Here is a 17,393-nt window from a genome sequence, read left to right as displayed (position 1 = left end):
GAGTCGTTGAAGCTGTCCGAGTTGGAGCAACTTTTGGAGAGAATTCGAAGGTGAAGATTGGAAACTCTTGCGAGAAAGATGAAATTTCAGTGAGATTGGTCGGCTCAGTGTTACTGATGTCTGGGTGGGTTGATGAGCAAACAGTGGAATCTGTTTTGATATTTATTGTGCAGTATGATATGTTCCACCAGTTTGCTTGAGAATTCACATGTACCTCATATTAACCTGAATGTTAAGTATAAGATAGATATTGTAAAGTTTTATTTTTCTGACCTTGTATAGTAAAGTTTATTTTTGTTCAAAACCTGTGGAATCTTGTAGCTTTCTTGACTGAACAAGTGTCTTAAATCTCAAACTTTGTCTACTTTAAACAAAACAATTGTATCCTACCAAGAACTTGGGGGTCTTGTCTAGGATGATAACATGCTCCAACCACCTCAATGATCAACTTAAACCTCAGAAATTAATAGAAAGTGAAATAAAAGCAGTTGGTTGTGGTACAAACTGTATCTCTTCAGTTTGAGATATTTCATACTGAACTGAAAATTAATTACATGCCTAGTGCTGTGGCTGTATTTTTGATTTTGTTTCCAGTGTTACAAATAAAACAAGACAAAGCTAAATGCCCACAGCCCAAATTATAAATATGTTTATCAGGTAATAAAAAGCAAAACAATAGTTAAAAAGTCTATCAATTTAGTCTGAAAGTCGAGTACAAGTAGACCATTTCATGCCACAATCGACTTCACTAACAAGAAATCACTGCTGTTTTCAGAAACAGTTTTCAAATGGATGCAAAGTTACTGGAAAGCATTGCAACCTAAACAAAAAAAATCCATTGAATACCTTAAAAAGCTTCAAATTTTAAAGAATCAAATTATTTTCCACAATACCTTAAAATTCCCAAACTATTCACATTAGCCTGAAGATTTAACAGAATTTCCATCCTTGTTGGAAAACTAAAGTCTATTTTCAAGTGCAAATATTTGAACATACATTTTAAACATTGATATAATTTATTTACCCAAAGTAAACCTAGTAACTGATTAGTATGATTTTGAGCTGGCTGCAAAACTTAACTGAGGAGTTTTGAAATAACTCAAGTCATAATCAAGTTATTAAAGAGTAACTATAGCACTCACAGCAAGAATGCCAACTAAAGTATTTGAAACACTGCTCCATTGTTTAGAGTGTTGCTCAGGGTTGGTACATTTTTCATTATGTCCTTAGATCAACTTCAATCCTCTGCTACTCACTACATTATAACTTGCTCATTCCATACTTACAGAATGCTATGAATCATCATCCAGTGTTATAGACAGTTTATTAAAACAATTATTCTATAATTAGGATCATGGCTTTTAAATTACAATCATGTCTCCTGTTCTCAATTCACACAAATACATTCATCCAGATGACCCTACTACTGACAGGAGAGAGATGTGGGATAATTTCCCCCTTTTTCCATCTCTCGACTGACCGGAACAAGATGTATTTTAGAGAAGTGTTTTAACCTCGAGTGCTGTGGCTTCTAAGAAAAGACACAAGATAGTTTAAATTTATGAGAAAGCCTAACAGAATAAACATTTATTTTCTCATAACCTGAAATATAAACACAACAGCACCCATTCACTCATTCACACATGACACATGAAAATATTACAAAAGATGTAACATACTTAGATTTCCAAGACAGTCCAAAAAGTCACTGGTGCTATCAGTTTTCAAGATGGTAGTTGGACACGTTGTACGCCTGAGGATCCTCCCTTGGTTCATTGAAGACAATGGAGGTTGGAGGTTTCTGGCAATGAACTCTCAGTGACTTACTCCACGCAACAAGCAGGTTTCTGTTGCTCTCTTTGTCCACACAAATGATTTGATGGGCTCAGCAACTGTCACACAATGGGGAATGTTTGAAATCCCCATCAACATTCCAGTTATGAAGAGCCTCCGAATACCTTTATTTGCATTCCCATCTCAATGAGGCCAGCAAAGTCTGTTATTGTTACTCTGAATCACTTAAATGAAATGGAGGGAGGTAATCATCAGCATCTGGGAAAGGTTATTCGTATTTTAAGTGGCTTCCCAGAAACATGCCATGAATCAGTCATTGTCTGTACAAAAAACACAAATGGCCACCTGACCCCCTGGAGTCCATCTTGTCAAGGTAAATTATCTATATTCTATATGTAAAAATGTCCATCATCTTCATAAACTCACAGGCATATGACATGGGCATAACATATCCGCACAAAAAGGGAAAAAATGAAAATCCCCGACATTTCATTTTCCTTTGCTACATAACAGAAGGGAAAGATACACAATAGCAATCATTCACGCACAATTCATTCCCAAGCACTCCTCAAGGTCATTGTCAATAAACCTTTCCCAGCTTACTTGTGAATTTGATTGTTTAGTGTTTGGGTTACAAATCATCCCTTAAGATGAGGCAATTTTTTCCCTTTTTTGGCTGTAGTATTTTTTAGTTAGGAAGGCTAGAAAAAAGGGAAACGAAACTTGGTGCCTTCTATGCCTTTTCCACCTTTAAATCTCTAGGTGTTGACATGATTTCTTGAGTTCACCACTTGGTGAGAAGAGCTGTCCCTCTCTCCTGTGCTTACTATGCCAAGTTTTCATTATTTCAGCCTGTCGATCCCTTTGTTGCTTGAAGCATAACCTTTAAAATTTATTCATTCATGGGATGTGACGTCATTGGCTAGGCCAGTATTTACTGCCCATCTCTAATTGCCATCAAAAAGGTGGTGGTGAGCTGCCTTTTGAATTGCAGTCCACGCGGTGTAGGTACACCCACAGTGCTGTTAAGGTAAGGAGGGAGTTCATTCTTTTTAGACTTTGTAGCAGGTACAACTAAGTGGCTTGCTAGGCCATTTCAGAGGGCAGTTCTGGAGTCATATGCCAGACCAGGTAAGGACAGCAGATTTCCATTAGTGAACCAGATGGATTTTTAAAGACAATCAATAATGGTTTCATGGCTACTATTACTGAGACTAGTTTTAAATTCCATTTTATTTTTTATTAATTGAATTTAAATTCCACCATCTGTAGTGGTGGGATTTGAACCCATGTCCTCAGAGCATTAGCCTGGGCCTCTGGATTACTAATCCAGTGACATTACCACCACCTCTCCAAAGGACATAGGCACCCGCGAGCCAGAGATGAACCAGCGACCTAAAGATGTCAGTTTTGCGATCCTCTAGTCCACCTGTAAAGATTTTAACCCTTCAACTGCTGTTCCCACTACCCATGGGCTAACATTTCAGTTTCAGGCAAATTAGTAATTCTTATTTCAAGGATCACTTAGGTGACCAACTATCTTTCAGCACATACGGTGCTCTCCATCCTCCGGCACTTTATTCGTGGTGGGTTTTAAGTTTAAGTTGCTAGGTTCAGATGGCCTGGGATTTGGAACCAACAAAATCTGGTTGTTTGACTCAGTGAGTAAACCTACACTGATTTCAATTTCAATCCCCATGTGGTTTTCACCACAGTCTTTTAATTTTTTGCATACTACCTTCTTTCCTGTATTTCTGGAATGGGTTTTTCCCCAATCTATCCCATGTCCTCAGACTTCAATACCTCCAGGTGCCTGTTCAGAATCCACTACACTCACGGGGGCACTTCACCTATGTGAGGCATGTTACTCACTTCTGCTTGCTAGTTTGAGAACTTTGTTTATCCCTATTTAAATTTTTAAAGGTGGTGTCTGCTAAACACACATCTGGTGCATTTCTCTCAATGTCTGCTGCCTTTACTTCAGTATTTTTCCCTCCTTTGGCTCTCTTTCAGCCTGCATCAATTCTAATGGCTTTGTCTCCATGTTGGATCCTTGCAGAAATTTCCTCAAATCAGTCTCTGCAGAACTTAGTTTTTCAGACTGTTCCGGAGGCTTTGGGGGTTATCCAGCATCCTGCCAAGTCACTACCCTATACACAGATTACATGGACCTACACCTTGCATGGGCAAGCTTGGAATCACTCCAACTGTTACTAATCCTGTAACTAAGTTACTCTGCAAATACATTTTGAATAAAAGTACCTCCAATCATTTCCCAGCAAGTCCTTCACATGGCATTCACTCTGCTTTCGGGTGGAAAATCTCCATCTCCTCCCACAAGCAAAGTTTGAGTGCAACCAGTATCTCTGAGAATGCTTCTCTTTTCCTGGTTTCTCAGGATAGCGAGGTGTTGGTTGGGATACTGTTTTTAAATTATTCCAATAGAATTACCAACTGCAAGTTTTCCTAAAACATCTAATTAGAGGTCATCACCCATTAGCTATCCTGGTCTGTTCCTAAACTTAAAACTTTCATGGCCATGGACACCGTTTTAACCGCAGAGCACCCCCCACTGTTTACCCCTGCAATGTCAACAGTCTGCCTTTACATGTTCAGGCTTGCTGCAATGGAAGCAGATTGGGCAAGACCCTTTCGCTTCTCCACTCCCAATTTCACCTTTTTAAAGTTGGGGACTAGTCTGTCCTTTCTAATCCATTCTCCTCCTCTCGAGTTTATTTCTGCATTGCCTTCTGCCCTTTCATTATCCCATTTCCTATTGCTCTCCCACTTCCTGTCCTTCCCAAACCTCTGGAGATTATTAGGAAAGGGTTTTCCTGGATTAAAAGGTTTGTGTGTGAATTTATAGTCATCGCTATTATAGCAGTTTGAGCTTTGCACCTCAAAATGAAATCTAATGTTAATTGGGATTTTTAAATTATTCCAATAGAATTACCTACTGCAAGTTTTCCTAAGACATCTAATTTGAGGGATCTTACCCAGCGATCTTGATCTTTCTCTTTCTCAAACTCAAAATAGGTCTGTGCAGGCCTTCGCCCAGAGTTTCTGAATTTCCGACTGTATTCTTCGGGTACTAATTCGTATGCATTTAAAATGGCAGTTTTTGTTTGTTCATAGTCCACAGTGCTCTCCTCTGACAACTTGGAATAAGCTTCACAAGCTCTCACAACTAATTCACCCTCCAAAAGGAGGGTCCATGACTCTTCTGACCATTTTAACCTCTTATCGATTTTCTCAAGCAAAGTAAAGCACGATTCAACTTGCTCTGCATTAAATTTTGACACTAACACAAGTTTTGCAAAAAAATCAAAGCTTTGCACTGAATCCGAATCAGTATGTGAACTGCTATGGGTTCTGGCATTATCCAATTTCAGTTTTTCCTTTGCCAGCTCAAACTGCCGGATCTCTGTCTCCCACAGCATTTCTCTTTCCTCCTGTTCCTTTGGCATTTGTACTTCCATTTCTCCCTCTCTTTCTTCTCTTTGGAGCTCTAATTCTATTTTCCGTATGGCAATTTCCTCATCTGTTTGGATTCTAGCCAGTGCTACTCTGTCAATTTCTGGTTCTATGTTTGTTTCCTTTGTTTCTGATTCAACATCAAACTGATTAGCTAGAATTTGGACGAATTCAGGGTTCCTTGTTTTTGGTCTTACATTTACTTCCACCTGTTTGACTACAGCTCTTAGTTCCTCAATAGTTAATGCTTTTAATGCAGCCCAAGTTACGTCACCCTGGTCTACAAAGGTTTTGGCATTGAACATGGCCATCTTAAGCACATAACACAGTGAAACATTGAGAAAACCTGTTGACCAATTTACTTTTTTTAGTTGCAGTGGCCAATTTCACCTTCCACTTCCAATTTATTCTTTGCCTAATGTTTGTAATAGGACTTGAGCTCCCAATCTGTTACGGATAAAGGAGATGTGGGATAATTACTCCATTTTTCCACCTCGATTGACCACAACAATATGTATTCCAGAGAAGTGTTTTAACTCAGTAGTGACTCAAGATCAAACACCGGATAGGCTCTCTCATAGGTTTAAATTACAAGAACAAATGTTTGTTTTCTCAACACCTGAAATGTAAACGCAAAGGCACCCACTTACTCATTCACAAAAGATATACACACACACACGCACTTAAATTTTCGCAAGAGTCCAAAAGTCAATGTCATTATCAGTTCTCATTTGTACACGTTGCAGGCCTGCAGATCCTCTCTTGGTTAACTGAAGACAGTGGAGATTAAATAGTTTCGGTGATGAATTCATTGGCTTACTTCATGCAACAGCAGATTTCTGGTTTTACCAGCTGAAGTTGTGATTAAGCCCCTGTAGTGGTGAAGATGTAATTTGCAGGTAAAGAATAGCCCCACTTCTCTGCCTGTGAGTGAATTTAACAGCAGGTTTCTTCCTTTTTCTGGGTGAGATATCTTCCATCTGTAAACTTGGTATCCCAGACTGCCTGCCCTGATCTGCCCTTGTGAATTAAGGTGTTTTCTTACCACAAGCCAGTTTCCGTCATGTGACTGCAGCATTGGTGTTCCCATTGTCCACATAAGTGGTTTGATGAGCTAAGCAATTGTCACACGTTTTGGGGAATGTTTGAAATCCTCAACATCCCATTAACGAATAGCCTCCGAATATTGTTATTTGCATTTCCATCTCCATGAGGCCAGCAAATCTATTAGATATTGTTAATCTGAGTCACTTTAATTGAAATGGAGGGGGGTAGTCATCAGCACCTGGGGATGGTAGTTTGCAATTTAAGTGGCTTCCCAGAGACATGCCCGGACATGAATCAGTCCCCCTTTCTGTACAGAAAACACAAAAGGTAACTTGACCCCTGGAGTTCAGCTTGTCAAGGCAAATTGTCCATATTCCCTGCTGATTTTTAAAAGTAAAAATGTCCGTCTTCTTCATAAATTCATAAGGTATATGACGCGGGCGTAACAACCCCCAAATTATTACCATAATAAATGCGTTACTCAAATTATCCACTTCTGGCAAAAGGGAGTTATGATTCCAGGTTTCATCGGGACCCTGCAGATTATTTTATTCTATAATAACTACTCTATTCAGAACAACTTGCATGTAAAATCAATTTTTACTATGTCAATTTCTAGATTCCATCGGATTGTAAAAGCCATCCCCTTGATAATTAACAACAGGGCTGTATTAAATAGATGGTGATTTCAGATTCATTTGTTAAAACAAAAGCAATTTAAACCGGCAGCTCTGAAAGATCTTCCCATTTTAAGTTAGATGCATAGAGCCTTGCTTTGACAGAACCACAAAATTTTAAACAGCACAGGAGGCCACTCGGCCCGTCGTGTCTGCACCAGCTCTCCATATAAGCATCATGACCGAGTGCCATTGCCCTGCCTTTTCCCCATACCGCTGCTGTTCCTATTCCAATGCCCTCTTGATTGCCTCGATTGAACCTGCCTCCTCCACACTTCCAGGCAGTACATTCCAGACTCGAACAACTCGCTGTGTGAAAAAGTTTTTTCTCGCATCACGTTTGATTGTTTTGAAATCACTTTAAATCTGTGCCCTCTCATCCTAGACCATTTTACGAGCAGGAACAGTTTCCCGCTGTCTATTCTATTCAGCCCCCTCATTATTTTGAACAACTCTATCAAATCTCCTCTTAACCTTCTCCTGTCCAAGAAGAACAGTCCCAACTTCTCCAATCTATCTTCATAACTGAAGTTTCTCATCCCAGGAACCATTCTTGTAAACCTCTTATGCACCCTCTCTCCAATGCGTTCACATCCTTCCTATAGTGTGTCGCCCAGAACTGTACACAATACCCCAGCTGAGGTCTAACAAGTTTCTTACATAAATTCAGCATAATCTCCCTGCTCTTGTACTCTATGCCCCTATTAAGAGAGCCCAGAATACTGTATGCTTTATTAACTGCTCTCCACTTGTCCTGCCACCTTCAGTAATTTATGCACATATACTACCAAGTCTTTCTGCTCCTGCACCCCCTTCAAAATTTCACCCTTTTTATATTGCCTGCCGATGCTCTTCCTACCAAAATGCATCACCTCATACTTCTCTGCATTGAACTTCATCTGCCACCTATCTGCCCACTCCATCAACTTGTCTACGTCCTCTTGAAGTTCCACACCATCCTCCTCGCAGTTCACAACACTGCCAAGCTTCGTATCATCTGCAAACTTTGAAACTGTCCCCTGCACACCAAGATCTAGATCATTAATATATACCAGGAAAAGCAAGGGTCCCAATACCGACCCCTGGGGAACTCCACTACAAACCTTCCTCCAGCCCAAAAAATATCCATTGATCATTATCATCTGCTTCCTATTTTTCAGCCAATTTTGTATCCACATTGCTACTGTCCCTCTTATTCCATGAGCAATAACTTTTCTGAAGTCTGTTGTGTGGCATTTTGTCAAATGCCATTTGAAAGTCCATGTACACCACATCAACAGCATTATCCTCATCGACCTTTTCTGCTACCTCTTTAAAGGCTCCAGCAAGTTAGTTAAACACAACTTCCCCTTTAGAAATCCACGCTGGCTCTTCCTTATCAACTCATATTTTCCCACGTGACTACTAATTCTATCCCGAATAATTGTTGCTAAAATCTTGCCCACCACTGAAGTTAAACTGACTGGTCTGTAATTGCTGGGCTTATACTTTTAGCTTTTCTTGAACAAGAGTGTAATGTTTGCAATTCTCCAGTCCTCTGGCACCACCCTGAGTCTAGGGAAGACTGAAAATTATGGCCAGTGCCCCTGCAATTTCTACTCTCACTTCCTTCAATATCCTGGGACGCATCTCATGTGGTGCCAGTGCCTTGTCAACTATAAGTACCAACGGTCTATTCAACACTTTCTCCTTCTCAATTTTAAACCCTTCTATTGACAGAGCTCCCTCGTCTATCACCATGGTCTGGGTAGCATCTACCTCCTTGGCAAAGAAGGATATAAAGTATTCATTTAATAGCTCAGCCATGGCCCCTTCAACCATGTGCAAATTTCCTCTTAGGTCCCTAATTGGCCCTACTCCTCCTTTTACTATTTATATGCCTATAGAAGACATTCTATTCCCCTTATGTCAGTCTTTTCTCATAATCCCTCTTCGCTTCTCTAAAATGCTTTTTCACCTCCCCTCTGAACCTTCTGTATTCCTCTTGGTTCTCAATTGTATTTTCTACCTGACACCTGTCATAAGAGCACATTTTCTTCTTCATCTTAATTTCAATATCCTTTTTCATCCAAGGAGCTCTGGATTTGTTTGCCCTACCCTTCCCTTTCGATGGAACATGCCTTGACTCTGCCCGAACAAATTCTTTTTTGAAGGGAGCCCATTGTTCAGCTACAGTTTTTCCTGCCAATCTTTCATTCCAGTCCATTTGGCCCAGCTCCATTCTTGCCCCATCGAAGTCAGCTCTTGTTCAGTTAATTATTCTTACTCTGGATTGCAATCGTCCTTTTCTATCATCCTAAAATGTACAATACAATGAGCACTGCCTCCTAAACATTCCCCCATTGACACTTGATCTACTTGGCCCACCTCATTTCCAACAACCAGATCCAACAGTGCATCTTTTCTTGTTGGATTAGACACAATGCTGTAGAGAATTCTCCTGAACACAATCTAGGAACTTTTGCCCCGCTCCACCCTTTACACTACCACTGTCCCAGTCTACATTTGCGTAACTAAAGACTCCATTATAACTATGCTATAATGCTTTCATCTCTCTAATTTCCCTGCAGATCTGTACTTCTAAGGCCTTCTCACTATTTGGTAGTCTATAGACTACACCAAGCAATGTAATTGCACCCTTTTTGTTCCTTAGCTCTAGCCAAATTGATTCTGTCCTTGAACCCTCTGGGACATCCTCTTTCTCCAGCACTACAATGCTCTCCTTAACCAATACCACCACCCCTCCTTTCCTATCTCTTCTGAACACCTTGTACCCAGGGATATTAAACACCCAGTTCTGCCTTTCCTTGAGCCAGGTCTGTTATTGCCACATCATCACATTTCCACATGGCAATCTGCACCTGTAACTTCCCAATCTTATTTACTATACTCTGTGCATTCACATACACGTATAGCAACCTTGATTTAGATTTGTTACTTTCTCCCTTGCCCCAACTTTACCTATTAACTTACTATTCTCTATACTAGTGCTATCTATCTCTCCCAGTATTTTGTACACCCTGGTATTCCTCTCTAATATTTTTTCTTGGTTCCCACACCCCTGCCAAGTTAGTTTAAAGCCCCCCCACCCCAACAGCATTAGCAAAACACCTCGTAAGAAACTCAGTCCCAGCTTTGTTCAAGTGCAACCTGTCCAACTTGTACAGGTGCCATCTCTCCCAGAGCCAGTCCCAGTGTCCCAGGAATCGAAAGCCCTCCCTCCTGCACCACCTTTCCAACCACGCACTTATCTGCCTTATCCTCCTATTTCGTTACTCGCTGTCATATCGCCCTGGCAGTAATCCGGAAATTACTACTTTTTAGGTCCAGCTGGTTAATTTTCTATCTAGCTCACTAAATTTTGATTGCAGGACTGCATTCCCCTTTCTACCCAAGTCATTGGTACAAATGTGGGCCACGACCTCTAGCTGATCATCCTCCCCCAGAAGAATGTCTTGCAGCCATTCTGCGACATCCTTGACCCTGGCACCAAGGAGGCAACATACCACCCTGGAGTCACATCTACAGCCACAGAAACACCTGTCTATTCCCCTAACCAATGAATTTGCTATCATTTCTTTCTTTCTTCCGTCCCTCCTGTACAGCTGAGCTGCTCGTGCTGCCACAAACTTGGCTCTGACTGCACTCCTCTAGGGAACCCGTTCCTTCACCAGCTTCCAAAACAGAAAACAGGTTTGTGAGCGGCACCCCAGGGAACTCCTGCATGACCTGCCTACTTGGACTGCCTGGTGGTCACCCATTCCCCCTCTGTCTCCAGGCCCTTAAGCTGCAGTATGACCATCTGTCTGAACTTGCTATCCACATAGCTCTCAGCCTCGCAGATGCACCAGTGACTCCTGCTGCTGCTCGAGCTCTGAAACCCAGAGCTCAAGTTTCTGCAGCTAACAGCACTTCCTACACATGTGGTCAGCTAGGACACCAGTAACGTCCATGACTTCGCACATGTCACAGGACACAAATTCCACTCGACTGAGCTGCCCTGCCATGTCTTAAATCTACTTCCCTTACGTTTACTTTATTCTACTTTGGATTATTTATAATACTTTATTATATTGGCCTTAAATTCCCCTTATTCCTGGTGCTTCTCAGTTAAATCCAAGTATAGCAACTTGTTTAAAAATACTACACTACTGTAATTTACTCACCAGTTTCTACTTACCAAGGCCACCGCTCTTCTGAGGGAAGGTAGAAAAAGAAAGGAGCACCTCCCTCCTCCCTTCACACAGAGCCCCCTCGGTCACCAAACTCCAACTGAAGCACTCGAATGCAGCCAAAAACAGCACACCAGTGTAGACAAAGTCAGCACTATAAGATAGCCTACTTTTATACTCTCTGAACCCAGCCACTGAAAACCTGATTAAGCCAGTTATCTAATTAACTACTGCAGCTGCGAGCAGAGTCTGTATGAGCCCCATTTTAAGGCTGAACTAAAACTCACCTTCTTCCAACCCTTACAGCAACTTTTAGTTAATTGTTAAATTAACTTCTGCCCGATTTCCATACCCACATTGTCCCTCTCACTTGTGAACACTGACACAAAGTATTCATTTAGAACCCTACCTACATCTTCCAGTTCCACACACAAATTACTGCTACAATCCTTAATGGGTCCAACTCTTTCCCTAGTTATCCTTACTTTTAATGTACTTGTAAAATAACTTTGTATTTTCCTTTATTTTACCTGCCAATGTTTTTTCATGCCCTCTTTTTGCTCTCCTAATTTCCTTTTTAAGATCCCCCCACACATTCTATACTCCTCTAGGGCTTCCACTGTTTTAAGCCCTCGGTATCTGCCATAAGCCTCCCTTTTTCTTTTATTTCTTTTTATCCAATCAATTGAACTCCCTCAGTCACCAAACTCCAACTGAAGCTCTGGGCTGCAGCCAAAAACAGCACTCTAGTGCAGACAAAAACTTTATTCAGTATCCATTAAAAAAAATTAGGCAGTGGTTAAAATGAAAAATTATACAACCAAAAATAAATCTACCTTTCAGATCTTTGTAGAAGACAGTAGAAAAGTGACCATATACCTGGCTTGCAAGGGAGAGAATGAATGCCCAATCCTCCTGCCATTGCTCCTCTCGCAGTGAGAAATGCAACCCAAAGCTCTGAGAGTACCAAGATTCCCATTCTTTCCAGCGAATATAAAACCTGACAAGGGGTAAAAAAGGTGATTTAACATTAAGACAGAATACAACACTGGAAATTTGCATTTGTAATTAATAAACTCTTAGTTTTTAACGTGCACTTCCAACACTAAAACTCTTCCATGGTAAAATATTAACAGTTTATTTTCTTTCATGCATGCAAATGCCTTTTCAGTTAACCTACAATATGTTGTAAATGGGCGATCAACCACCCATTAACAGAACGCTATGAACTAGAATGCACTGTATGCAATGGAAACTACAATTTTCCTGAAACAGACGACCTCCTCCAACTTACAAAATGAGGTTACAGTTAGGCAATGTATAATTAAGAAGGAAATATAGATGGTCCAGAAGATCAGGAAAGAGTAGAACAGGAAGCTAGCATTTAAATAGCTCCTTAGCTCATCCAAAAAGTCTCAAAGTATAAATAAATTGCTTTTTGAAGGGCAATGACTTCTGTAGACAAACATGTCTTTTTTCTTTTTTTCTTTAATGCGATGCAGACATCGCTGGCAAGGCCAGCACTTGTTGCCCATCCCTAATTGCCCAAGAAGGTAGTGGTGAGCCGCCACCTGCTGTAGTCCATCTGGTGCAGGTACACAAACAACGCTGGTCTTTGATCCATTGACAGTGAAGGAACGGTGATATGCTTCCAAATCAGAATAGTATGTGAATTGGAGGGGAACTTGCAGGTGATGGTGTTCTCATGCATCTGCTTTCCTTGTCCTGCTAGGTGGTAGAGGTTGCAGTTTCGGAAGATGCTGTCAAAGAAGGTTTGGTGAGCTGCTGCAGTGCATCTTGCATGTTACACATTGCTGCCACTGTGCATCAATGGCAGAGGGGGTGAATGTTTAAGGTGGTGGGTGGGTGCCGATCAAGCAAACTACACACTGGATTGGTGTCAAGATTCTTGAGTGTTCTTGGAGCTGCACTCATCCAGACAAAGTGGAATATTCCATTACACTCCTGACTTGCACCTTGTAGATGGTGGACAGACTTTGGGGGAACAGGTGGTGAGTTATTGTCACAGAATTCCCAGCCTCCAACTAGCTCCTGTAGCCAAAGTATTTATATGACTAGTCCAGTTCAATTTCTGTCAATGGTAATCCCCAGGATGTTGATAGTGGGGGATTCATCAATAGTCATGCCATTCAATATCAAGTGGGGGATTCAACAATGGTAATGCCATTGAACATCAAGGGAAGATGGCTAGACTCTCTCTTGTTGAGGATGGTCATTGCCTGGCACAAGCATTACTTGCCACTTATCAGCCCAAGCCAGAATGTTGTCCAGGTCTTGCTGCATTTCGACCCTGACTGTTTTAGTAGCTGCATCAGTTTGCACACAATATCCCACAAGCATAATGAAGATGGAGTTAATCAGTCCTGGAGCAAATGATTCAGGAAGGAATGTTAGCATGGACACAGAACTCCCTGCTCTTCTCTGAAAAGTGCTATAGGATTTTTAGCATTCACTGGAATAGGCAAGTGGGGCCCCAGTTTAATTTCTCATCCAAAATGGCAGATCTTCCAACACGCCTTGAGTATTGTGCTTAAGTGTAAATGTAGACAATATGCTCAAACTCTGTAGTGAGATTTGACCTACAACATTCTGGCTCAAAGGCAAGAGAACTACTTCTAAAAATTGAATCAAATCAGTTTGAATCTGTTATTTTTTAAAGCACACTGTTTGTTTGAACAGTGAATCTAACACATGGATTTGCAGCATTTACAGATTTAAGTAGTTCACATCAACTGAATTCATAACGTTACAAGTATCCAGGGTGCTTCAGTTGCCTGGGAACCCAATTGTTTCAAAGGATCCCATCCTTTGGTTTTCACCCCACTCTACTGTTTACAAGGCCTCACTTTGAAAACATGTCATGAAAAGATACTAGAAATACCACAAGTGATGGGATGAAAAATTCCTACAGCTCCAAGCACCAGGTTAGAAATGGGAAATTGAGGAGGTGAGACACAATTAGGATTATACCACAGAAATATAAACAAGCTACAAAACAGAAAAAAAGCCATCTGGATCCAACAGTGTGTGTTGGCATTTAACCTCCATATGAACAAATAGTTTCCAATCATATCTAACCAACCTATGCCCACATCCCTCCATCAAATCTAATCTTGAATGTGGACAGATCCTGTCTCAGCCACTACGGGAAGTGAATTCCAGTCACATCATTCTCTGAAGTTTCTCCTGCCCTCCGTTCTAAATCTCTTACATTTTATCTTGTATCTATGACCCTTCCACTTTGAACCCAAAACAGTGCAACACAAAAGGAAAAAGAAAAACATGGAAGATAAGGGTACTTGACTGAAAAAAAAACCCCACAAATTCCTGCTGAATAAAAAAAAAGCAACTTACCCTATTTAAATGAAAGGGAAAATAAACCAAAAATCACAAGAGAAATTTTGAATAAGACATGGGAAGGTTAATTTTAGGTTTATTGTTAAAATGAAAAGGCAGTGCATCAAAGATTAGGGTTCCATGGATGAACAGGAGATGGGATAAAATTTGGAATTAAAATAACCCATTAGAACAAACTAAAACAAAAAAAAAATCCAGACAAACAAATATACAGAAAAGCTGCAAAAATATCAGCAAAGCTAAGAGGGAGCTGGAAAAAATGAAAAATGAGAAAGAGCAAAATCTTTCAAAGGCACATGAATAGTAAGAGGACTGTCAAGGTGAGCCAAGGAAAGCCAACAGAGAAAAAGGAGGCAAGCTTGGCACGGGGAGTGTGAAAAGAAGAACTTGGTTTGTTTTCAAAAAGTGCACATTAGGATCGCAGAATCATCAGAAGTGGGCGTAGAACAGTTAGTAGTTCAAAGAGATTTTTAAGTTACTCAAACAACATAGACAAATCACTGTGACCTGATTGCCTACATCAGAGAGTTCAGAGGAAATTAGAGAGAGAGAAAAAAAAGAGGGGTTTGGACTATAATTTACCAGACTTTTTAGGAAGCAAGACTTGGACCAGAATACTCAAGAATGGCAAACGTGACTGTTGCCAAAATAAAAGACATAACGGTAGACCAGGAAATTACAGGTCAGTTATAGCTATTATTATATCACTAAAGTCTATAATATGAGGTGAAAAACATGAATTAATCTGGACAATGAATTTAAACCTAATCAAAATTAAAGAAATAATAGTTGCTAAATATTGCATTATTTTATTTGGATATGATAAGGATTTTCAAAAGGCAATTGATAAAAATACTGCTTGAATAGAAGCAGTTGAATAATAAAAAAGTAATAAATTTTAAAATCAGAGAGGAAGGAAATATATCTTAAACGAATGACAAAATTCAGCAAGAATGGGGGCAATGTAGAACTTTTATAAGACCTTGGTTAGGTCTTGGATGGAGTGTCGTATGTTCAGTTTTGGGCACCACAATACAGGACAGATAAGCCTCAGGGGTGGAAAGGAGCACGACAAGGAAAATAGCAAAGCAATTGAACTGTGGGTAATTTCCCCTCACTCCTGTTTCCTCCCTCCACCCGCAGCCCAAAATAATAGTATTTTTATTTAGAATACAGAGTACAAACAACAAGAAATACCAGTTTTATACATACATGTGTGAATTGATACAGATCAACAGTTGATTGAAATATCTGACTTTAGAATTGTCATTGTTTGCTTTTGTGGTTAAGTTACAATAACGCATTTGTTATTTTTGCAGATTAAATGGGTTTAAGGTTTCTCTGGAGAAAATAAAATGTAAATTATAGTTAAAGTTCCTACCAATGTGAGCAGTCATGCAAGCTGTCATGAAGAGCTTTCCGCAGAACTGAATCTTTGTCATAAATACCCCATGTTGCTTGTAGCACCGAGTCAAGCAGGCAGTCACCTGCTGTGCGATTCCAGAGAGCATAAAGTCGGCTATCCAGGCGGGTTCCTAGTTCCAAGGACCAATTTATAATAGGAGATTCTTCCTCTAATTCTACAAAAGCAAAAGAGTAAAGAATTACAATAGCCTTTTATAAAGTTAATTTTAATTTTCAAATTAAAGTTATTGAAAAGCTTGTTTCACAAGATAGACACTTCTAAAATTAAGTTCATTTATCTGAGAAAGTATCTCCAATGCTTTGCAAACCTGTGCAGGTCTTTATACTGAAATTATTCTATTAGGTAAAGCAATTTGCTGATACTCAATCTTCTGGGACTATGGGCTTACACCTATAAAGCTCTGCAGATTCAGTTCCCAATCATACAGGAAATTAGACAGTAGCATATAGAAATCACAATATTATCTATGGGGAACCCAGTGAAAGGAAACAATGAATTACTTTTGCACATTTTATGGAACAGGAGTAGGTAATTCAACTGGATCCTTGTTATTAACCCCCTATCTCCAAGCAGATCTGATTGGGAACCGACTCCACAGAGCTTTATAGGTGTGAACCCAGGAGGTTGGTGAGGTAGGGTTGGGCGGGGTGGGGGGTTCAGAGAGCTTTTCGCTATCCAATCCACGAAAGGAAATTCCTCCCAGATTGACTCAAAAAAAATAATATCCTTGAGCACATCAGCAAGGATGCACTGTCAACACTCCAGGTGTAGGGTTGAGGCGCACAAGTCCCTATAACTGTCCACTCATTGCAGCACAGATACATTTCAATAAAGTTTCAGGTGCCCTGTAACTTGGTCCACTAATTTTGCTAGCTTGCTTTAGCTCCCAAATAAATGACAATTCTAACTGCAACAAATCCCTTTTTTTTAAAAAAAAATCTCCTTGATTAGTCAACCCTCCACCTTCTAAACTAAAGGGAATACCAACTACATTTTTGTAACCTGTCCTCAATTATGTACAGTTACAAAACAGAACCAAAATCAAAGAGATTATCTTATTACCTTCAGTTTGATGCTCGATGTGGAGGCCCCCCCCAGAATATCAAGTTCACTTTTTCCTAATTTTATTTTTCCTGTCCCAATTTTGTGCGAATATTTTGGCTCAACAAGATGAGATTCTTAATCCAGCAGCTCCATTAAAAACTTAAAAATGCAGAGTTGACACAGTCACACATACAATAAAGCTCTTCTTTCTGTCCAATCACACAGCACCTAACATCAAGTGTTTCTCTGCTGCATCAATGTAATATTTTCCATTTATCATCATCAGTCATGCCAATGGTCTGGACATCACTGATTTAGTGCCAAATTAGGAATAGTTTTGCACTGTAATTTTGAACATATCAAATTCATTTTATGTAGGAA

The 17,393-nt window shown here is 40.1% G+C and overlaps 1 protein-coding gene across 2 annotated transcripts in view; it reads right to left on the bottom strand.

Annotated features, from left to right (window-relative positions):
* The window catches only part of LOC144694437 (ubiquitin thioesterase ZRANB1), a 92,590-nt gene that overhangs the window by 12,229 nt on the left and 62,968 nt on the right, over positions 1 to 17,393 (bottom strand). For both annotated transcript variants that reach the window (XM_078564848.1, XM_078564849.1), the window contains 2 exons: positions 15,924 to 16,122; positions 12,044 to 12,164 (listed from right to left, as the gene is read on the bottom strand). In XM_078564848.1, coding sequence (XP_078420974.1) covers positions 12,044 to 12,164; positions 15,924 to 16,122 — 320 coding nt within the window. The remainder of the gene's footprint in view (positions 1 to 12,043; positions 12,165 to 15,923; positions 16,123 to 17,393) is intronic.

Source organism: Cetorhinus maximus, chromosome 20 (assembly GCF_964194155.1).
Source record: "Cetorhinus maximus chromosome 20, sCetMax3.hap1.1, whole genome shotgun sequence".
NCBI lineage: Eukaryota > Metazoa > Chordata > Chondrichthyes > Lamniformes > Cetorhinidae > Cetorhinus > Cetorhinus maximus.
The sequence above is the reverse complement of the archived record's forward strand: the minus strand, read 5'-3'. Positions and strand labels throughout refer to the sequence as shown.